The 24,845-nt window shown below is 40.1% G+C and overlaps 1 protein-coding gene across 1 annotated transcript in view; it reads left to right on the top strand.

The window, feature by feature from the left end:
• glg1a (golgi glycoprotein 1a) overlaps positions 1–24,845 on the top strand; it is a 42,655-nt gene that overhangs the window by 7,305 nt on the left and 10,505 nt on the right. The window contains exons 2-20 of the mRNA XM_084396685.1: positions 1,758–1,787; positions 2,217–2,303; positions 2,383–2,598; positions 3,629–3,829; positions 3,909–3,980; positions 6,415–6,601; positions 6,714–6,925; positions 11,110–11,231; positions 11,586–11,687; positions 12,338–12,491; positions 14,568–14,705; positions 16,113–16,199; positions 16,343–16,405; positions 18,570–18,683; positions 18,768–18,856; positions 18,988–19,105; positions 19,923–20,015; positions 20,139–20,276; positions 21,773–21,896. Coding sequence (XP_084252811.1) covers positions 1,758–1,787; positions 2,217–2,303; positions 2,383–2,598; positions 3,629–3,829; positions 3,909–3,980; positions 6,415–6,601; positions 6,714–6,925; positions 11,110–11,231; positions 11,586–11,687; positions 12,338–12,491; positions 14,568–14,705; positions 16,113–16,199; positions 16,343–16,405; positions 18,570–18,683; positions 18,768–18,856; positions 18,988–19,105; positions 19,923–20,015; positions 20,139–20,276; positions 21,773–21,896 — 2,347 coding nt within the window. The remainder of the gene's footprint in view (positions 1–1,757; positions 1,788–2,216; positions 2,304–2,382; positions 2,599–3,628; positions 3,830–3,908; positions 3,981–6,414; positions 6,602–6,713; positions 6,926–11,109; positions 11,232–11,585; positions 11,688–12,337; positions 12,492–14,567; positions 14,706–16,112; positions 16,200–16,342; positions 16,406–18,569; positions 18,684–18,767; positions 18,857–18,987; positions 19,106–19,922; positions 20,016–20,138; positions 20,277–21,772; positions 21,897–24,845) is intronic.

The following is a 24,845-nucleotide window of genomic DNA, read 5'->3' as shown; positions in this document are numbered from 1 at the left end:
ACACACGGATAATGTGTCCCGGCCGGGATTGTTTGATTTTGGTTCATTCACACTGCCAGTGATTTTCCGGAATCTCACACATCCCGTAAAGACGTGTGACGTACGCGTGGAAAACAGCGGGAGTGTTTGCATTGCTGTGAACAACATGATGGCTGAAAACAACTTTTCAATTATGATAGTTGGCTCGATAGTGCAAAAAGAAGAGTTAAAGCCTGATCTCTGTCTCGGCTTGTTCTCCGCTGTTCAGGATCAGGTCCTCCACTGTTATGCTGATGTTTTACATCACACAGAGACGGTTTTATTAGCAGAGGAATAAAATGTGATTAAAATGCCTTGAAGCTGCCGTTGATGACACCGTTTACCCCCTCGCTTTATACAGATGAAGAACTTTCCCTTTAAACTTGCTGTTCTCTCAGGTTCCTCTTTTTTCCTTCAGCATTTTGCAGTGTCATCTTAATCCCTCACACATTAGTCAAAGTTAACGCTCAATCAGCTGTCATGTTGTGAAATATTGTTCTTGTTCATGCCAAGCATTGCTGTAAAGCTGAACCTCTTGGTTCATCTGTGAATGGCATCATAAAGTGAATGAGACACAAATAAAAGCTGTTTATTTGAGATTGAAATAGCCAGTGTGTGCTGGTCATGTGTTGGTATGTTGGTCTTTAACAGTGTGCTTTTGTTTATTGAGACTCACAGTATTTACTCAGACATTTGAGTGAAATAGTGCCACTATACGGCCTTATGTACGTCCACCGGTTGCAGTGTGGAGTTAAGACTAATACGTTTAATTAGTACTTGTGTTTCTGACATGTAGTTATGGAGACATGTTGATTTTAATTCACCACATTGTGTAATCTTCCAGATCTAAAGAGCCTAACATGTGACTACGCTGTTATAATGGATGTTTGTTATCTAATATTTAACTTGTGTCAGATAAAGGCAGTGTTTATGTGCTCTACATGTTAATATGCCAAGTCCACACCGGATGTGCACCAGGAAGAGCGAGGCCAGATCTGTGTTTGCATCTACTCTTAATACACACACCTCTCCTCTCCCCGGGGTCACACACACACTCTCCTAAAGCCTTAGTCAACACACACAGTCACACACAGTCACACACAGTCACACACAGTCACACACAGACACACACAGACACACACAGACACACACAGACACACACAGACACACACAGACACACACAGACACACACAGACACACACAGACACACACAGACACACACAGACACACACAGACACACACAGACACACACACACACACACATACTCCCAAAGCCTTAGTCAACACACACACACACACACTCACTCCCAAAGCCTTAAAGTCAACACACACACACACACATGCACACACACACAGGCACTACTGTCCTTAGGATGGGCCGTAACATTAGACTAGTCGTCCAACAGCTGTTGTTTGATATTTTTAAGTGTAGCTTTAGCTTAGCTTAGTGGTTACTTTATTGAACCGCTTTGAAGCGTCGGTGCTTTGAATGATCTAGAAGTGTTTGTCACACTAAAAGCTGTTTAAAAACACACTTCGAGACGCTGCGTCCGGTTCTATAGCTGAGCTCCTTCGACCTGTTTGTGAACGCAAGAAACACGTTTAAAGGCCCTAAAGAGTCGAGGTCATGTGATCCAGAAAGCAGATTCATTACTCAGGGCTTGTTGATCTGAAATCATGTAGTTCTGCACATTACTGTTGTGTGTGTGTAATCTCCTCTGTTCTCCATCTCTCCTCAGGACACAGAGATCGCCTCAGACTGCAATCATGTAAGTCTTCACACACACTTCTGCTCTTCTTCCGGCATGCTGAGGTTAAAGTTAACCAACCACACGAGCTGGAGTTTAACACACGCTCAACCATAGACATGCATTTATTTGGTTTTATTTTGGGTGTTTGGTTTGATTTAAGGTTTTTTTTTTTTTTTGGTTTGGTTTTTGTGTGTTTAGTTTAAACAGAACTGCTATACGTACATTCTTTCACAGTATTAAATCTTTTATTTTTTTATTTTTTTTGCCTAATGACTTGTTTACTATTGAATACTATTTTAAATATTCCTTGTATTACTTTTAATTATATTATTAGTGTTAAATAACAATGATCCTCATACCTTCAGTGCAGTTCTTGCTGAGGGTAAAGGTCATCCAGTGGTGTGAGATTGAGGTGTGTGTAGTGAGTAACCGCTCGTGTTTCTTCAGCTGCTGTGGAACTACAAGCTGAACCTGACGACCGACCCCAAGTTCGAGTCTGTGGCCGTCGAGGTGTGCAAGACCACCATCAGTGGGGTGAGTGATCGCGCACACACACTTCTGCACGAACCGTTCCACAATAAACCCTTCTTAATCCCCCCCCCTCTCCCCCCAGATTAAGGAGTGTGCCGCTGAGGAGCGTGGGAAGGGTTACCTGGTGTCGTGTTTAGTGGACCACCGCACCAACATCTCCGAGTACCAGTGTAACCAGTACATCACCAAGATGGCCAGTATAGTGTTCAGCGATTACCGGCTGATCTGCGGCTTCATGGACAAGTGCAAAGAGGACATCAACAAGCTGCACTGTGGGAGCGTCACCACGGGGGAGAAGGTAAAGCGCACTGCACTCTGGGTAACTGGGCCTGAACCTTTTAACAGGAAGGATGTCACACTTTTTTTTAAAGCCACTAGTTCCTGTTTGATATTTTTAGTATCTCTGCCAGTTTTTGTAACATTAGTGTCAAATACAGAACTGAACAAACACTTACTGTTAGATCGCAAACATTCTTTTAATTATTTATATTTTTACAATTTAGATTTACAACTGTTCTTTGATCTGGCTTTTGAAAATGTTTCATAAATTAACAGCAGAAAAAAGTTGTTGTTTTTTTTTAAATGTCTATATAGGTTTTATTTATTTTATTTTAGTCAGCAAGTTTAATTCAATTAATTAGACATGCTGCCTTTGCAACGATTAACACTCACAGTTTAATATATTTAATTGCACTGTTAAATGGTGAATCTCAAAATGAATATCCTTTTGTCATACGGTCCATGATAAAGTTGTGATGCCTAAATTCTCTTGTAGCTTTTTAAACGCTGATATATTAAAGATGATAAATAATGTATTATTTCCTTCAGCTGAGTCGCTTCAAAAAAAAGGACGATACGGTTCAGTGCAACATGTGCAGCGCAAGTCTGTAATTATATGTAAAATTATAACGAGAACATCATAATTGTGTGTTTGGGACATGGATTTTAATGATGAGACTTTTGTTTTTGTAATCAGGCTCTCAAAAATGAGATTTGGATTTAAATTTTCCAGCCGATATATCGGTTATCAGCTTTCAAAAATAAAGAGTTATCGGTTATCGTATCGGCCAAAATTGTCTTATCGGTGCATCTCTGCCAACAAGGTGTGTTTTTGTGCTTTAAAGTGTGTGTTTCAAGATAAGAAAAGATACTTTTGCTTTAAACTATCCAAAAACCACTAGAACAATGTTATATGTTTAGTTGACTCTTATGGGTCTGGAGTGACGCGAGTTAAATGACTCTGGGCGTGATCTTGATTTGATAATGTTGAATCAGCTGCTGGGAACCCTGTGCTCCTCTAGCTCCTCATCTCCTGTCTCGTCCCGCAGGACCTGCACTCTCAGGGAGAGGTGATCTCGTGTCTGGAGAAGGGTCTGGTGAGCGAGGTCGAGGAGCAGGGCACTTACGCCATCAGAGACGAGTGCAAGAAGTCCATCATGCGTGTGGCCGAGCTCTCGTCCGACGACTTCCACCTGGACCGACACCTGTACTTCTCCTGCCGCGAGGACCGCGAGCGCTTCTGCGAACACGTGAGCCGCGACCCCACACGCCAACGCTTCTGCATGCTCATGCTAATGCTAACGCTAATGCTGTGCTCCTTCCTTCTAGACTCCAGCCGGAGAAGGAAAGGTCTACAAATGTCTGTTCAACCACAAGTATGAGGAGAGCATGTCAGACAAGGTACGTTTGCTTTATTCCTTTACCAGTTGAGACTCAGCTTCCTCTTCCTTCTTTACAAACGCCTTTCACGTAAAGATTTAGTAGTTTTACCCTCAACTGTGTTAAATTCAGACCAGAATTAATCAGTTCTATTAACGAACAAGCAGATAAAGCAGCAAAGGAGGCACTTCAGTTGGAAATGACAGCATGTAAAATACCAGTGTGAGGGGTTAACAGTTTAAGACCCAAAGACCAGATGTTTGAAAGAAGACCTGGAGTCAGAATTATAATAAATTGAAGAAAAGTCTTACTGAAGATTGTTTGCAGTTTCATCAGCAGAAGTTCAGCTTCAAGACTCACACAGGAGTTCGTAGGCCGCCCCGCATACAATTACAAAGATCACAGCAGTTACGCACACACACACACACACACACACACACACACACACACTCACACACACACACACACACACACACACACACACACACACACACACACACACACACACACACACACACACACACACACACACACACACACAGTTATACCCTTCATCAAGGTCTAGGTGACATCCTTGCTTCAGGTTGCCGTTTCTGATTGGCTAAGAAATAGATAAACATAGTAATTTTCCACACATATACAGATAGACTGAAGCATATCTCCATATGCAGCTGACACTCGGACCCTGAAGTTAGGCACGTCGTGACCTTCCAGGTCGCAGATTTGGGTTGCTGAACGCCAGCCTGTCCAGAACAACTCAGTCAATCTCCAATAATGCCAGTGGTTCCTTAACCTGCAACCAAGAAGACTAACACACACACACCGACACACAGCTTTTCCAAGGTTGGATTTGGCCAGGCTCTAACTATAAACAGGAGTCTCGTCTCAAAACATCAAGATAATGCGTTCTTTCTCTCAAGGAGAGCTACACTTTAGTCTAACTGGAAAGTAAGGCTTTAACAAAGAGAACTTAAACTGAAGACTTCAGTGACCCCTGTGACCATAGCTGTCAGAGTACCCTAGAAAAACAGATGTGTGTATTGACACATGTTGAAGACCTTTCTCAAACAAAACATCTTTCCATATCTCATTTCTGGAAGCCGGGATAAATGAGCAAGCACTCTTACTGCCTTCAGATATCAAATACAGACATTAGAGAATACAGGAGAAGAACATTTCAGGAATCTCACAAGCTTAGAGAAGTCATTCAACTCATGTGATATTTAGAAAGAAAAATATTGATTAATACCTATTGAATAATTATAATCACTCATTACATGTACATTGAAGCAGCAGTGGATTCCTTCACCAGCGTCTGACAGTAATATACCCATATTAAATCTGTACGTTTACAATAAATGGCGAATGGAACGAATGCGAGAATAACATCATGTGAGGTGATTCCAGTACTAAAGCAAGGAGTTCATTATTATTTTGAAAATGGACATGACCAGGTTGTATATACGAGATGCCAAATCGGACATTCCTATTTATTTAAAAGGGGAAGAGAAGCCGGTTTGTGATTTGTGTAAGAATTTCATGAGTGTAAAACACATTTTAATAGAATGTCCTTTTTAAAATTATATTAGACAACGTTCTTATTCAGAAAATATATAAATTTACCTTTTTTAAAGGGTTTCTCCTGGAATAATTTTAGAATTTCTTACAAATATTAAATTGAAATACTGTTGATTGCAATTATTAATAAAAATGAATAAATCTCACAATAGTAGATAATACTGAAATAACACTAACTCAGACATTCAGCCTTAAAATATTAAAATCGCTAGTTATTAGGGCTGTTGCAGTAAACCGGCATTGACGATAACCGTGATATAAAAAAAATAAAATAAAAAAAGTGATATAGATTGTGTTAATACATCATGTACAATAAAATTGTTAATCCAGCAGCATTAATTATCTGCTTGACACTCCAAGTAGAAGATGATATTGCACCTTAATATTTTAATATATATATTAGTTCACAAGATGAAGTTCATTTTCATTTTGGTTAAAGTAATTTTGTTGTCATTTTAATATATATTTTTTTAAAAGGTTTTTTTTTTTTTTTTTTTGTTAAAGGTACAATATGTAAGATTTGCTTTAAACTCTCCAAAAACCGCTAGAACAATGTTAGATATTTTGTTGACTTGTGTGCTTGCATTATCCCAAATGTTTCCAACAATGTTTGATGAGGATCTCTGGTAGCGTCTAGCAATCCACAGTTGTTTGTTTTGCACATTCGTGATGGACCACAGTTATTCGTTATCTCAACTCCCATGATTCCACGCTCCGTCATCAAGCTACGTCTGTGTTATAGTTTTGAGTAAGCGTCCTCTAGTGGTGAAACTTAATTGCTGTGCCTTTAACGTATATTTTATTTCAATATAGCAGTTGAAATGAAAAGCTTTTCCGAGTAAGTTCTTCTGCTAATGTGTATCTGTGTCCCGCGCAGTGCAAGGACGCTCTGTCCACTCGCCAGAAGCTGATCGCTCAGGACTACAAGGTCAGCTACTCACTGGCTAAAGCCTGTAAACCGGACCTGCGTAAATACCGCTGCAACATGGACACAGCGATGCCTCGAGCGCGCGAAGCCAAGCTCTCGTACCTGCTCCTGTGCCTGGAGGCGGCCGTACACCGCGGTGAGTCTCACACACACACACACGCACGCACTCACTCTGCCCCCTACAGCTGTCTCTCTCTCTGTCTGTATCTGCCCATCTGTGATTCAGTGTCTCTCTCTCTCTGTCTCAGGTCAGACCGTGAGCGGCGAGTGTCAGGGAGAGATGCTGGACTACAGGCGGATGCTGATGGAGGATTTCTCGCTCAGTCCTGAGATCGTGCTGCACTGCCGAGGGGAGATCGACACACACTGCTCCGGCCTGCACCACAAGGGCCGAACACTGCACTGCCTCATGAGGGTGTCCCGGGACAAGGGCATCCTCGAAGGACACTGCCAGAAAGCTGTGAGTTTCATTGCTCTTTCATACTCCTGCACGCTAGTTGGTCTGGTCGAGATATTGAACATTCAATATTAGCGACAGTCCGATATGTCACGCAGGCCAGCTAATGCCTGATATTAACCCATTTTCAGGATAATTACCCACTTGGCAGGTTGACACAAGTGATATTTTCTCCATTATGTCAGTTTACAAAGTCTTTTTACTAGAGATGCACCAGAATTTCAGCCACAGAAAATTATCGGCCGATAATGGCATTTTGGGTTTAGGCAGGATGTGGCCGCTCAGTGTTCAGCGAGGTCTCTTGCTCTGAGCTAATGAACAGCACAGCTCAAACCAGAAGCACGGTTTCGTTTCACTTTTGTTTGTCGTTTGACATGTCTCATATTCAACAGAAATGCAGCTCTTATAAGTTTGGCTTTTCTTAATAAATTAAGTCACACCATCAGGAAAAAAGGTTGCAAAATGCCACCATTTAGTCACAGGCTCGAAGCCTGGGTGGATGTAGAGATGGATGGGTGGGTGGATGTAGAGATGGATGGGTGGGTGGATGTAGAGATGGGTGGGTGGATGTAGAGATGGGTGAGTGGATGTAGAGATGGGTGGGTGGATGTAGAGATGGATGGGTGGGTGGATGTAGAGATGGATGGGTGGGTGGATGTAGAGATGGATGGGTGGGTGGATGTAGAGATGGGTGGATATAGAGATGGATGGGTGAATGTAGAGAGATGGATGGGTGGATGTAGGGTTGGATATAGGGATGGATATTAGGTGGATATAGGAGTAAATATAGGAGTGGATAATAGGGGTGGATATAGGAGTGGATAATAGGGATGGATATAGGAGTGGATAATAGGGGTGGATATAGGAGTGGATAATAGGAGTGGATATAGGGATGGGTATGGGGTGGATATAGGAGTGGATATAGGGATGGATATAGGGTGGATATAGGAGTGGATATAGGAGTGAATATAGGAATGGGTATGGGGGGGTATAGGATGGATATGGGGTGGATGTAGGAGTGAATATAGGAATGGGTATGGGGTGGATATAGGAGTGGATAATAGGGATGGATATAGGAGTGAATATAGGAATGGGTATGGGATGGATATGGGGTGGATATAGGAATGGGTATGGGGTGGATATAGGAGTGGATAATAGGGATGGATATAGGAGTGGATATAGGGATGGATATAGGAGTAGGTATCGGGTGGATATAGGAGTGGATATAGGGATGGATATAGGAATGGATATAGGGATGGATATAGGAGTAGGTATCGGGTGGATATAGGAGTGGATATAGGGATGGATATGGGGGTGGATATAGGAGTGGATATAGGGATGGATATTGGGTGGATATGGGAGTGGATATAAGAGTGGATAGAGGAGTGGATATGGAGTGGATATAGGATGGATATGGGGTGGATATGGGAATGGATATAGGGTGCATATAAGAGTGGATATAGGGTGGATATAAGAGTGGATATAGGGATGGATATGAGGGGGTATATAGGGGTGGATATAGGATGGATATGGGGTGGATGTAGGAGTGAATATAGGAATGGGTATGGGGTGGATATAGGAGTGGATAATAGGGATGGATATAGGAATGGATATAGGAGTGGATATAGGAATGGGTATGGGGTGGATATAGGATGGATATAGGGATGGATATGGGGTGGATATAGGAATGGGTATGGGGTGGATATAGGAGTGGATAATAGGGATGGATATAGGAGTGGATATAGGGATGGATATAGGAGTAGGTATCGGGTGGTTATAGGAGTGGATATAGGGATGGATATGGGGTGGATATAGGAGTGGATATAGGGATGGATATAGGAGTAGGTATCGAGTGGATATAGGGGTGGATATAAGGGTGGATATAGGGATGGATATTGGGTGGATATGGGAGTGGATATAAGGGTGGATATAGGAGTGGATATAAGAGTGGATATAGGAGTGGATATGGAGTGGATATGGGGTGGATATGGGAATGGATATAGGGTGCATATAAGAGTGGATATAGGGTGGATATAAGAGTGGATATAAGAGTGGATATAGGGATGGATATGAGGGGGTATATAGGAGTGGATAGGGGTGAATATAGGGAGGGACATGGGGGTGGATATAGGAGTGGATATGAGAGTGGATATGGGGGTGGATATAAGAGTGGGTATAGGAGTGGATATGAGAGTGGATATGGGGGTGGATATAAGAGTGGATATGGGGGTGGATATAAGAGTGGATATGGAGTGGATATAGGATGGATATGGGGTGGATATGGGAGTGGATATAAGGGTGGATATAGGAATGGATATAGGGTGCATATAAGAGTGGATATAGGAGGGGGTATATAGGAGTGGATATGGGGGTGGATATGGAGTGGATATAGGGTGGATATAAGAGTGGATATGGGGGTGGATATAGGAGGGGGTATATAGGAGTGGATATAGGGGTGGATATGGGGGTGGATATGGAGTGGATATAGGGTGGATATAAGAGTGGATATGGGGGTGGATATAGGAGGGGGTATATAGGAGTGGATATAGGGGTGAATATAGGGAGGGATATGGAGTGGATATGGGGGTGGATATAGGAGGGGGTATAAGGGTGGATATAAGGGGTGGATATAAGGGGTGGATATAGGAGGGGGTATAAGGGTGGATATAAGGGGTGGATATAGGAGGGGGTATAAGGGTGGATATAGGAATGGATATAAGAGTGGATATAGGGATGGATATGGGGCTGGATATAGGAGGGGGTATAAGGGTGGCTATAGGAATGGATATAGGGTGCATATAAGAGTGGATATAGGGGTGGATATAGGAGGGGGTATATAGGAGTGGATATAGGGGTGAATATAGGGAGGGATATGGAGTGGATATAAGAGTGGATATGGGGGTGGATATAGGAGTGGATTTATGAGTGGATATAAGGGGTGGATATAGGAATGGATATAGGGTGGATATAGGAGGGGGTATAAGGGTGGATATAGGAGGGGGTATAAGGGTGGATATAGGAATGGATATAGGGATGGATATGGGGCTGGATATAGGAGGGGGTATAAGGGTGGCTATAGGAATGGATATAGCGTGCATATAAGAGTGGATATAGGGGTGGATATAGGAGGGGGTATATAGGAGTGGATATAGGGGTGAATATAGGGAGGGATATGGAGTGGATATAAGAGTGGATATGGGGGTGGATATAGGAGTGGATATATGAGTGGATATAAGGGGTGGATATAGGAATGGATATAGGAATGGATATAAGAGTGGATATAGGGATGGATATGGGAGTGGATATAAGGGTGGATATAGGAATGGATATAGGGTGCATATAAGAGTGGATATAGGGGTGGATATAGGAGGGGGTATATAGGAGTGGATATAGGGGTGGATATGGGGATGGATATAGGAGTGGATATGGAGTGGATATAAGAGTGGATATGGGGGTGGATATAGGAGGGGGTATATAGGAGTGGATATAGGGAGGGATATGGAGTGGATATATGAGTGGATATAGGAGGGGGTATAAGGGTGGATATAGGAATGGATATAAGAGTGGATATAGGGATGGATATGGGGCTGGATATAGGAGGGGGTATAAGGGTGGCTATAGGAATGGATATAGGGTGGATATAAGAGTGGATATAGGAGGGGGTATAAGAGTGGATATAGGGTGGATATAAGGGTGGATATAGGGATGGATATGGGGCTGGATATAGGAGGGGGTATAAGGGTGGATATAGGAATGGATATAGGAGGGGGTATAAGGGTGGATATAAGAGTGGATATAGGGATGGATATAAGAGTGGATATGGGGGTGGATATAGGAGGGGTGTAAAAAAAAAATGTACCTTTTTTTTTCTTTGCTAAACTAATACAAAACATCTACATTGTAATTTTTACAATTGCATTAAACATTTTTAATATACTTTGCTGTGGCTGCTTATTCAAAATATAGATTTTTCGGATAAAAACATGCATAAAAGCTGTAATAATAAATCTCACCAAGAGGCTGAAAAATCTGAAGATAATTGTGTGCGTTTACTGTGTTTCAGTAGTTCCTGATGAATGAACCCAGGCTGAATTCTTTTAAATCATGAGTAAAGTCGTGAGAGACTCATTCATGTTGAATAATGCAGCGGCTGATGAATGACTCTCGTAACTGTGTGTGTCCCTCAGCTCCAGACACTGATTCAGGAAACGGACCCCGGGGCCGACTACCGCATCGATCGGGCTCTGAACGAGGCCTGCGAGTCCGTCATCCAGACCGCCTGCAAACACATCCGAAACGGAGACCCCATGTGAGTGTGTTTGAGATGACAAGCTCATCCGAGGTCAAGCGAGTCACGTACTCCTCCTTTACGGAACAATAAATGGAACAAATGAGTGCTTTTATTAATATATCAGGGACGTTTGGCATATTTGTGTTTCTGTAGCAAGGCCTGTTCTGTTGCCTCAGGCACTGAAGAGCTCATTGTTTTAAATCTGAGCCAACCAGTTTTACCATAAACTTTCCAGTGTTGATTGATCTTTACATTCGACCTTGTTTCTGTGTGTTTGTTCATATTTGAGTGTGCAGAAATAGAAACATATTAAAGGTGAAGTGTGTAGTCCAGCCTGAACAGGGGTATTTTGTCAAGACTGTGTGTGTGTAGGATCCTGTCCTGTCTGATGGAGCATCTCTACACTGATAAGATGGTTGAAGACTGTGAACACAGACTGTTGGAGCTGCAGTACTTCATCTCCAGAGACTGGAAGTGAGTCGCAAAACTATAGAGTCGTTTTTCTTTTTTTCTTTTTTTTACTAAATTCCACAATTTTAATTAAACAAAATCCAGTGACCAAAACTTACTTTTTGTTTCACATACTCTTCAAGTACTTCCTTATTTGTCTTTTTCAAAAGAATTGAGTAATGTGACTTTCTGTGTGCCACAGTTTTAAGGAATGTTACTTGTTTGTAATGAGAGAATCATGTGGTAACACGATTGAGCACAAATTGGAGAAATGGCTAAATATTACGCTGGCAATATTTGATAATGCCAGTAAGTTTAACTGGAACTGCACGATTAATTGTTAAAAGATGTTGATCTTATTCCTAAATGACAGTGATTCTTCTGTCTATTAAACCTTTGATGCGTCCGATCACAGCGAACATTCAGATCTGTGTTCTGAAGTTGTTTTGTTTTTTTATTATGGTTTGTTTTGAGAAGGTTTTGGTTTGTTGTCTTTTTTCTTTTGGTATTTTGTTTGGTTTGGTATTGCTTTAGTTTGTTGAGAAGGTCCGAGTGAAGGTTAATTTTATGTCAGAACATTGTCAAAAACATGAGATTTGTTCCTTTTGAGAGTTCTTGTTGATATATCTGTCATATAACTGAACGTGTGTTGTTTCCTGCGGTTCTGTTTACAGACTGGACCCCATCCTGTACAAGAAGTGTCAGAACGACGCGGCCCGCATCTGTCACACTCACGGCTGGAACGAGACGAGTGAGTTCATGCCTCCCGGAGCCATCTTCTCCTGTCTGTACCGGCACGCGTACCGCACCGAGATGCAGGGGCGACGGGTACGAGCAACACACACTCGCACACTGCATTATCAGACTATAGCACACTGAGAACCTTCAGCAATAGCTCATCCTCAATGTAACCGTAGGCTTCATCAGACACTTCTGAAGTCAGTTCGGAAGTGAGTTTGTATGTAAGTATATCTGATTTCTTTAAAGTGCTGAATCTCACAACCCTGTCAAGAACATGTCTAGGTTGCGTTTCACAGCCAAAACATTTATAAATTTAGCATTTAAACAGTTTAGCCTGTTTTTGAACCATTTTACGCACTGATGCATTATTTTCATGTAAATTAAGCACCCTCCCTTAATTCTCATTAGCGTTATGAAAGGCAATACAAATAAGCATGAAGTGTATATGTATGTGTTTATATATATATATGTGTGTATATGTATGTTTATACTTCATGCTTATTTGTATTGCCTTTCATTTAAGCTGATTTTAATATAAAAATACAAAAATAATGTCTCTGTGCAGAAAATATAAAATCTCTATATATTTAGTTGTGATATGACCGAGTTATGTTCCTGCCAGGCCTGGCGATGTTCATTCACTCTGAGAGTAAAAATGCTTAAGCTACACACACACGCTTTCAGCAAAACTATCAGGGACAAATCAAAGTCTTCCTTTACCGACACTGAAATCACTTTAATGATGCTGTGGGCTTTAATGGTTGGTAGTGATTAGTGGTCGACCGATATTGTTTTTTGATGGCCGATGCCGATATCTTTAGAGCAGGGTGGCCGATGGCCAATATAAAGCCGATACTTTTTATATACATTTATTTTAATCAATATTTAATAAATTATAAAACTCATTTTTAAAATAAACATGCTTTTATACTTTAGATGACAACTTCTTGAATCTGCAATCCTATTACAGTATTTTTCACAAAGTAATTGTTTAGAAATATATGAATATGTGAATAAAAAGAAGGTAAACACTGTAACAGGGCACTCAGTAATGTGGTAATTTCGTGCTGGTAATCATATTTTTTCAAATAAAGACAAAATAACGCTAATTTTACATACAGCACAGTGAAAACGATATGAATATGACACAGTTGGCAACTGGTTATATATCAGCATATTTTAAAATGAAGGATTTAAAGTTTTTCGATCGCGTCTCCTGTGAAGCTGATCTTCTGTTCGCATTCACTCACTTCACACTGACCGACCGTCACTTGCACACTTCACATGATAGCACAGCTGGATTCGATTAAATCTGCAAGGTTTGTGAAATTAAATGTTTATTAGATATTCAGAGATTTGTTTAAATGACGTAGATGCGCATTTGCTGAATGTTGACGGCAAATGAGAAAGTATTTTAGCCTGATTGTTTGCCTTTTCTGTTACAAATAATATAAAAGCAAACGCTTTACTTTACTTACTTGGCATAAATTACTATTTACTTTCTTTGTTTATCAGTTCTGTCTAACAAAGTATTAGATATGACTGACAGAGATCGTAAATTAATGAAGACGGAGAATGTGAGTGAGCGCTGTTTGATCTGAGGAGCTGCTGTTGCCGTTCTCTTCTCGCCCGTCAAAATAAGTCCCGCTTCCAACACATCGGAAAAACTTATCGGCCGATGCCGATATTTAAAAAATGCCAAATATCGGCCTTGGCGATATATCGGTCGACCACTAGTAGTGATTGACAGGAATTCACTACAATGATGAGGGACTTGGGAGATTTCTTTACAGACTAATCTAAAAACAGACATTGTGATTGAATGATTTCCATGGTAACGTGTCACACACACACAGATTGCTGTGATTGAAGGGTTGTGGGCGTGTTTGTTAGCTCTGTGTGTGTGTGTGTGTGTGTGTGTGTGTGTGTGTGTGTGTGTGTGTGTGTGTGTGTGTGTGTGTGTGTGTGTGTGTGTGCGCGTGTGCGTGTGCGTGTGCGTGTGCGTGTGCGTGTGCGTGTGCGTGTGCGCGTGCGCGTGCGCGTGCGCGTGCGCGTGCGCGTGTGCGTGTGCGTGTGCGTGTGCGTGTGCGTGTGTGCGTGTGTGCGTGTGTGCGTGTGCGCGTGTGCGTGTGCGCGTGTGCTAACGCTTCAGTCGGTCTGCAGTTGTCCCGGGACTGTAAGACTGAGGTTCAGAGGATCCTGCACCAGCGGGCTCTGGATGTGAAGCTGGACCCGGATCTTCAGCATCGCTGTATGACGGACCTGGGGAAGTGGTGCAGTGAGAAGACTGAAGCTGGACAGGTTAAACACACATCATTACTGCACTCAGTTCACACTGGAACTCACTTTCACACACAACGTTTTCTTAAAAATGCTCAGTGGTTTTGTTTTTCTGTTCATTTTATGAGGTTTGCAGTTTTTGCAGCCGTTGCTAAAACTTAGGACGTGTCAAAATGCACGTCCTAGCTATAAACATCTACATACACTTCTAACTTATAAATTACACTTGTTAATTTCCTAAAGTGTGTTTTTAAGAAAACTACAGCAGGGTGGGAAACAGGGTTGCAAGTAACAAGGCTGAACATCTACCCTACATTTAAGGGACACACCGACTTTTTGGGACTTTTGCTTATTCCCCGTATCCCCCAGAGTTAGATAAGTCCACACACCCTTCTCATCTCCGTGCGTGCCGTAACTCTGTCTGACGCACCCACCGCTAGCCTAGCTTAGCACAAACACTGGAGGTAAATGGCTCCAGCTAGCATACTGCTCCCAATAAGTGGCAAAATAACGCCAACATTTTCCTATTTACATGTTGTGGTGTGTATAGTCACAACGTGTACAAATAACAAGGTCACATGAGACACAGCCATCTTCTAACCGTATACACACTGGGAACTATATTCTCAGAGGGCGAAGCACTGCTACTTGGGCGGAGGGATACGGTGAATAAGCTTAAGTCCCAAAAAGTCGGTGTGTTCCTTTAAGTTCTCACACAATACAGTCAGGACTTAATGAACATGAAAATGAGTTGATCATATAACATGTAAAATAGCACTGCATAGTCCTCACTGTATCAGTTACATATAGATCAATCTTTATTAAAGTACAGAACTTATTCAGTCAAGAGCAGTGAGTTTGATCAACATTAAACACACAGACACTGCAGGAGTGTTAGGCTGCTGTCACTTTAAGAGCGAATACACTGATCCAGCACACGAATACTGTACGTGCGTTTCAGTTCTCGACTATGTGTGTTTAGTTAACACATAACTAACTATGTTTACTAGGATACTCGCCAAAACGGATATTTTGAATGAAATTGTCCAAGCACAAGAAGACGTGAAAGAGCTCAATCCAGTGTGTGTCTGATGTGCAGTTGCACACACAACTTCTCACACAGCGCACGAGAGTTATCTTTCAGGTCGTCTTGCGCTTGAATGTTTAACTTATATCTGTGCTAAACTTATGTTTTGCATCTAATTAGCCAATGGCTAGTAATTAAGTTAAAGACATTTTTAGTCGGCTCTTGTGAAACTCGGTCACGTGCGAGTGCATGTACTCAGTGTAGAGGGTTGCTGTAATGCTCATGGGACACCAGCAAATGTTCTTTATTCCCTGATGTTGCCATCTGTGGAAACAGTTTGAATGTTAAATTCACAGACTTGAACCGTACTCAATGTTGGTGTGTGTGTGTGTGTGTCTCAGGAACTGGAGTGCCTGCAGGATCATTTAGAGGATCTGATCCCTGAATGCAGGGAAGTGGTGGGAAACCTCACAGAACTGGAGTCCGAGGTACAGAAAGATGCTTTTGTGATGTTTTACTGCTGTTTAGCTCTGAAATATCTAAAATATATCAATATATGGATATATAAATCTATATAGTGTTGCGAGCGAGACGTGGGTCTGGACTGATTTCTGTGCGTCTGCTTTTCCAGGACATTCAGATCGAGGCGTTGTTGATCCGAGCCTGTGAGCCCGTGATCCAGTCCTACTGTCACGTGAGTCTCAGAGCAATACTGATCAATCAGGGGAAGAAAAAAGATATATTTCATGCTTATGTTTTATCATTTAGATCTTAAATATCATTTAATCAAATGTCATCGTCATATTTTAAGAAATCATCATCATGTTGATGTTTCTCATTACTGTAATTTTGATGTGTTTACCATTATTATCATTTGAAATGTATGTTTAATACTTTTCTTTTATTGATCTTAATGCCTCTAATGTAGCTGATTGACTTATGGGTAAACTTTTGTACTCGCTGTTTAGATGAGGGCAAAAGTCTGTAAGTTTCCGATGTCTCAGAATACAGAATCTTAGTCAGTAAACGAATCTTAGCTCAACATCTTGAGGCTAACACCTCAGAGTGTGAAACATGAAGATAGAGATGTGTGTGTCTGCTTCGATGCGATAACACTGTGAAAAGAGGAACTTAGCTCAGATCTGATAAGCAGCTGTATAATAGCCAGATTAATATCTGTATCCTTAGACTTTAGTTTTACTTTAGTTTCATTTTATTTTGCACAAATGTTAAATATATACAATTAGAGCAAGAAAATACAATGCAAATGCTGTGCAGGGAGAGGCAGAAACCCAAAAGGGTTTATTTAAAGCCTCCCCTTAAACAACAAGGAACAAAAGAAACTTTAAAATTAAAGAAAGAGCTAAACTATAATAACAAATATATAAATGTATTAAAGTTTCTGAAAGGCACAGGTGATGCATTTGATCGGGTTGCAATCCAAACAAAACGTAAAGGATATATATATATATATATATATTTTATATAGTAGTAGGAAAAGTGCATGCCCAAACAATATGGCAATATGAGAGATATGGATAAATTAAACTATAGTAAAGCGTAAGAAGACATTCTGTAGTAACAAGATGCCTAACTCTCCTTATTATACCGGTAGATTTATGCATTTTCACATAGTCTGCGTGTTCCCTCCAACTCAGCCTCTCGTCAACACAAACTCCTATTTGTAATTTTGGATAAATCCTTAAGTTATCATTTTCTTTACCACTAAAAATAATAAAATGAGATTTATTAATATTTTAAGATAATTTATTTAAATTAAACCAATTAGTGTAACCAATTAAACTAGCATTTACATTCTAAATCAAAAAATTAAAATTTGAATGAGAGAAAACTAACGTTGTATCGTCAGCAAAACCATATTTATACAGCTTTTCCTATAAAATGAAATAATTAACTGTATCAAAAGCTTTTGACAGATCTATAAAAATACTACATGTAAATTCATGGTTTTCACGTGCAAGGGTAACCTTGTCAGTCTGGGGAAGCAAAGACGCATAAGTAGAGGGATTTTACAGAAACCAAACTGATGTTCGTAAAGAATGAGGTTTGAATCTAGATGAAAAATAATCTGTTTATATACAATTCTCTCTAAAAGTTTTGAGAAACATGGCAAAATAGATGTAGGTCTATAGTTGTTCAAACACTGTGGATCGTCTGCTTTAAACCGAGGAATGAGCTTTGCTGTTTTTAAATCTTCTGGCAAGTGGTGCAATATTGAACATTTCACCGGTCTGACAAGAAACACAGAAATATTATCATGACCCGCTGAAGATATTTTTAATTCATCAATAATTTCACTTATTTCCTGCTTCTCAGGTGACTTAAAAATAGAGATAATAGGAAAATGTCCTGATATATATAATCCAAGGGTTCGCCAGTACCAATAGGAACATTATCAGCCAATTTATAAGCAACATTAACAAAAAATCATTAAATCGGAGCTATGTCAAAAGGATTATTAAAAACATTGTTACCATCCGCAAAGTGTGAAGTAATTTTCTCTAGCAACCACTGATCTAGACTCAGACCTTGAGCATTCACAACCTGTTTTTTCAGAGAGATCTCTCAAACAACTGAGTATTATACCCAGTGTGCTAATTATATTTTACTTAGAAATATTAGAAGTTAAAAAAAAACTCTTAATTTGTTTCTTTATTAAACTTATAATCCTGATTATGGGTGAATTAAATGTACTCTTCATTTATTATATGATTGTCTGCTGTTGAGAAATACAATTTGTCTTAATCCTCTGACTGGATCTCCTCCATGCATCAGCTCAGTTAAAGAGGAATACTCTTCTTCATCTTCATCATCTTCTTCTTCTGTGTCTCCCGCAGGACGTGGCTGATAACCAGATCGACACCGGGGACCTGATGGAGTGTCTCGTTGCCAATAAACACCAGAAGGAAATGAATGAGAAGTGTGCCGTGGGAGTCACACACTTCCAGCTGGTGCGTCTGCTGATCACACACTCGCTCTTCTTCTTTCTGTCACTACAGTTCTGTCAACCCTCCGTTTCTCCTCCTCATCCTCAGATCCAGATGAAGGACTTCCGCTTCTCCTACAAGTTCAAGATGGCCTGCAAGGAGGACGTGCTCAAACTGTGTCCCAACATCAAGAAGAAGTGAGCGCATGGCACGGCTGTTGTGCTTGCTTGTCATATTGGTCACATGAGCTACACAAGCTCTTGTAGAGGTAACTGTGAACACTGAAGCATGATGGGAAGGTCCTGAGGGGGTGTGTGTGTGTCCTCAGGGTGGATGTGGTGATCTGTCTGAGTACCACCGTGAGGAACGACACGTTACAGGAGGTCAAAGAGCAGCGCGTCTCCATGAAGTGCCGAAAGCAGCTGCGCGTGGAGGAACTGGAGATGGTCAGTGCACTCACACACACCTCACACTCACACACACCTCACACTAGAGCCGATGAGTTCAGCGGTGGGGAAATCTGTCGTCAAAACAGAATTTACTGTATAACGTGGAAATTCACAGAAATGTTACTTTTTTGACAAGAACATTCTCCAGAGTCGCTTCACCAGCATTAATATATCATAAACACAGAAACTCAAAGCTCTTCACGGCAACCTGTCAAAATAAAAGTTCGGTTTAACTTGAAGAAATTACGACAGAATTATATTAACACTAATAATAATTTATTATTAAAACATAAGGAATAAGGAATAATTCCCTATGTGAATTATAACATCAACAACATCAGTGAATAAATTAAGGAATAATCACAATTTTTCATCTGTTTTAATTTGAACAGTAAAGCTCTGTTGTGCACAACTTTGACAAAAAGAATTTAATTTCATAAAATACACAAAAAACATTTCATAGAAATGAAAAGGACTCCAGAAAACTTTAAACAGAAAACACAGAATTTGGAAAAAACTTAATTTGTGTTAAAGAGAAAACAATTAATTTCATAGGGCCCTAAACGTAATTTGTTAAACTTGTAATAAATTGTTGGTAAATTATTTCATGAATTAATGTAGTTACATGTGCTTTTTGATTGCTGAAATTTAATTTAACGGTTAAAATGAGTCCAAAAAATTTAAATGGGGGAGAAAAAAAACGCATTTCATAGGGCCCTATAAACCACATTTGAACAGATATAATGTGTAGGTCTGAAGTGTGTGGTTAGAGCTCTGATGTGTGTGTGTGTGTGTGTGTGTGTGTGTGTGTCAGTCGGAGGACATTCGTCTGGAGCCGGATCTGTACGAGAGCTGTCGTCAGGACATCAAGCAGCACTGCCAGAACGTGGTGTTCGGGAACGCTCAGGTAAACCTTCATCATCATCATCATCATCATCATCATCATCACTTTACCTGCAACCGCATACTCATCTGTGTGTGTGTGTGTGTGTGTGTGTGTGTGTGTGTGTGTGTGTGTGTGCGCGCTCAGGTGATCGAGTGTCTGAAGGAGAACAAGAAGCACCTGACCCAGCAGTGCCACCAGAAGGTGTTCAGACTGCAGGAGACCGAGATGATGGACCCCGAGCTCGACTTCCAGCTCATGAGGGTCTGCAAGCAGATGATCCGGGTGACCAGCCTCATCTCACAACATCTCACACACACACACAGTCTCAGCGCATTTACGGCCAGGAAAACATAGACAAGTCTTAATCATTTCAAGAGCTCCTTTGGAGATGAAGAGAAAGCAGAAATCGTAATATGGCCTAATACGCATTCAAACTATCTAAACATTTAGGATATGATATATATATTTTTATTTATATAATTAATATATATATATAATTTATATATATTTAATGAATCTAACTTTAGTCACTTTTAATTTTAAAGGGGTCATATAATGGTACATGCACTTTTACAAGTTGATTGCACTGAAATGTCTGTTGGCAGTGCCTGTACACAACCATCCTATCATGATAAAAATCCATCCAGTGGTTTTGTTTTAATCTCCTTATATGTTTGACCCTCTCTGAAATCAAGCCGTTCGATATTGTGACGTCATAAGATCGTACGCCCCTCCCGCTATTGTGATTGACAGCCGTGTTTCAACACAAGACCCGCCCTGAGCGAGCTGTGACAGCCGTCGTCATAGTAGTCCGCCATTGTTGATATGCTGGAGTAGAATGGCGTCTAAGCGATTGTGGTGTTCTGTTCTTAGATGTAATAAGGAACACAGCAGTCATTTGGATGTTCCTAAATCCGAGCCGTTGAAGATGCAGTGGCTGAGTTTTGTTTTTGAAGCGATATGCCCAAAGGATTGACGCGGGGATTCCCTCACGGGGATTCCCCACGATCGTCTGTGCTTTCATGTTTGCGCGAATCATTTCACACCAGACAGCTTCACAAACGAGAAAAAACGGATCGGTACCAACGTGTTCCTGCTGAACCTCCAGAAGATGTGAGTGTAATGTTTTATTAACCTTTATATTAGCATTTATATTAATCTTTGCGAAATTTGCAAACCTTGCTGCAGGCTTCATGATGAATGCATCTAAGGTTTACACTCAGGGTACATTACGGCATGTTTTCTATGTACGACGTTCTCAATATAATTCATAATCACACGTTTATAACGAATAACACGTGGTTATTGTGTTACAAACGGTGTACCCACAGAACAGAGGGGCGGGGTGAGCAAAGCTCATTATCATTTAAAGACGCATGCACTTAAACGGCGTACTGAAAACAGAGCTGTTTTTGACCAGGTAAAATTAGTGTTTTCTTACAATAATAATGAGAATTTTTAATTAAAGTATATTACAAACTTTTAATTTAGACCCTAAAGAATCATATTAGCTTGTACAAAAATGGCATTATATGACCCCTTTAAATGGTTTAAAGGCTGAAATGTTAGGTGTCATTTAAAAAAAAAAAAACTTAAGTTTAAATTGTGTTATTTACAGTCATTTATGGTTTAAATGTTACTATAGATCTTGCTCTACCCAACTCATAAAGCATTGCTTTTATTTGTGCAGGCCTTAGATTTTATTTTAATAACGCTGCAGAAACCCTGTTATAAGACCTTACAACTGAACGGTGGCTTTGTTCTGTTCTGTCCTCCAGCGTTTCTGCAGCGAGACTGATGCCAAGAACATGTTACAGTGTCTGAAGCAAAACAAGAACAGCGAGACCATGGACCCTAAATGCAAACAGATGATCACCAAGAGACAGATCACCCAGAACACAGGTACACACACACACACACACACACACACACACACACACACACACAAGACACAGGGTTACTTTAATCACTCACTTAAAATAAGAGGTGGCGAAACAGGGAAGGAGCTTCATTAATGCAGATGTTTGCTACATTATCATGGGCAAAATAATGTGTGATATCAATAGAGATTTTGAACACTCAAAATGTAAGTGTAAGGAGATGGAGAGAGAGTTTGCAACCATAACTATACGCAGACGACCTACTCTTGACCTGCACGTCCACCCTGGCGAGCTGTTCCTGGGTTCAGGAGCGACGCTGCCCCCTGCTGTGCTGGAGGGACGGCTGCTGCATTATTTACCATAGTAGTGTGTGTGTGTGTGTGTGTGTGTGTGTGTGTGTGTGTGTGTGTGTGTGTGTGTGTGTGTGTGTGTGTGTGCTTGGGGTGTAACGGTACACACACATGACGGTTCATTCGGTCCATACCTCGGGATTGAAGTCACGGTTCGTACAGCAGGGGGACGAAAACTAAACGCAAAATGCTTTTTTCTTTTTTTAAACTAAACAGTTTTTTTTAACAAATGTGTACATGTTTAAATAAATTATAATATATTTTTTTATAATTAAAAGGTTGAAATTAACAGAGCCCAAATTATTAAATTTAGTTGCTATTTATGTTTAGATATAATACGCTCAAAATGAATGCTGCAGCTCGTCTGATATAGATGTAGCCAATATCTATACATATTTATAATATAAATACATATTTCCCATATAAATATCCAAGTATATGATGCATCTTCAGGTCAATCATATATTCATGGGAGGAAAATTAGTGTGAATGAGGAAATATCTTTGTCAAGGTGTCCTTTCAGTGGTTAAAGTTACCAGTCATTGCTTCTGCTGCACTTGTACCCTTTTGTTTTATTAGTTTATTTTAATTTGACTATTTACCTTTTTTATAATTTGAAACATAATAAATATATTGTTTGATGAGTGCGATCTCTTATTGTAGTCCTTGAAAACCACAAAAAGTAGTGCTTGAACAGTCCTTAACAGTCCTGAAATGTAATTTGACAGTATCTGTACGAACCCTGTAACAGGATTGTAGATTTTGCCTGAATTACGATTTCTCTCAATAGAGGCTCAAGGTCGGAACTAAAGGTTTTCTCTTTATTAATAAACATTCCACATGATTTTATTCTAGAAATGAAAAGGAAATGTCTGTGTGATCATTGTCCGTACAGTAGCATGTGTAACTGTAATGTACCTTTTCTCCACCATACTTGAGAACAGTTGAAATTGTCCCCTTTGAGGAGCGTCACAATTTGAATTTGTGCCATTATTGGTATGAAAGTAATGAGACAGCAGTTTTACTTTATTCGTGTAAAGCGCCTGATGCTCTAAATCCCAGAGCCTCGCTCCGTCAGTAACGCCGTGTCCTAACTACACGCAACACGATAAAAGGTTGTTGTCCATGTTAATCAGACAGGGTTCCCACGGGTCCTTGAAATCCTTGAAAGTTTGTGAATCTGAAAAAATGTTTTCAAGGCCCTGGAAAGTTTTTGAAAATAAACATACATAGAGACAGGTCCTTGAAAGTGCTTGAATTTATTTCGATGGTCAGATACACTTTTTCCACCGTAATGGTTCTGTCGCTGTTACCACTTGTGTCCATTCTCAAAATGTATAGTGCTACTTGGCCCGCGGTCGGGCGGGCCAAGTAATACAAACATTCCATTCCACTTAATCGAAGGTGGATGACAGATAAATCATTAATGTGTTGAGTTTAATAAAAACACGGAACTCTCATCACGGTAAAATGCAATGAACGTGCGTGACTCTTTTACTTTCGTTTTCAACAACGTAATTCTCTTCAGGGAAAAGTGAGAGAGAATTGTAGGCCTACTACTTGCCCGACCGGACAAATGCCCTGATTAAAACAATTTTTAGTATAAAAATACAAAATAACTAGGGAATCACCGAAAACGTGAGGATGATTCTGTTTTATTTAATTTAATGTACGTGGCGATTGATAGCCTATATAATAATATAGGCCTACTACCTAACCTACTGACGGTAACAATGTTGCGCTGTTGAGGCTCGCACAGTTATTTATAACACTATAGTTAAGAAACAATATATAGCCTAGCCTAGGCTACACACGACCAGAGAGATGTTTTCCTGAATGCCATCAAGATTGAAACCGAGACTGATTTCATAACAGTTCAATAAACAAATAGTTAAAATTAAGTCACTTACATTTTAGACGCAATGACTGTTTTTGTTCTGTTTCAGCAGCGAAAATAGTTCCAAACAAAGATCACGCACCATCGCGCATCTCACAGCAACACTTGTTGCATTACTGAATGATTCAGCGTTTTGAACGAATCGGTTGAGTCAAAGATTCAATTACCCATTCACAAACTGCTTCATTCTGAATAAATCAGACGATTGAACGAATCGTTTGAATGAATGACTCAATGACTCGCTCATTAAGACGGTCGCCTGCCGCCTCCTACTGGCGGTTTAGTTTTATAAAGTATCATTCTTTTCAACATTTCTTATTTGTATATTCAAAAATATTTTAAATAATCTAATTTAAAACAGTTATAATTTTTCAATGTCAATTATTTAATTTGATTGGTAACAGCTTAGTGTCTTACTATTTTAATTGAATATATTGATCAAATTTAAGAATTTGAAATGAAAGATGGAGCATACATTTAATAAAATTAGTGGAAAAATGCTCTTTTTAAAAGGTACAAAAAAGTGTTTTCAAACAGTGATGTAATGAAACATTGACAATTTAAGTTTGAAGGGAGTAAAGCATCTGTTTAGGCTATTAAGGAAATGTAATTTTACCAAAAGAAAAACTTTTATTTTAAATAAATGTTAATTTTTAATCAGCCTACTTCAGTGTGATATGTTACCATATTATCATGCTTAACACTAAGAATTTAAATAATTGTA

Source organism: Rutilus rutilus (genome assembly GCF_951802725.1).
Source record: "Rutilus rutilus genome assembly, chromosome: 23".
Classification (NCBI taxonomy): Eukaryota; Metazoa; Chordata; class Actinopteri; order Cypriniformes; family Leuciscidae; genus Rutilus; species Rutilus rutilus.
The sequence above is the reverse complement of the archived record's forward strand: the minus strand, read 5'-3'. Positions and strand labels throughout refer to the sequence as shown.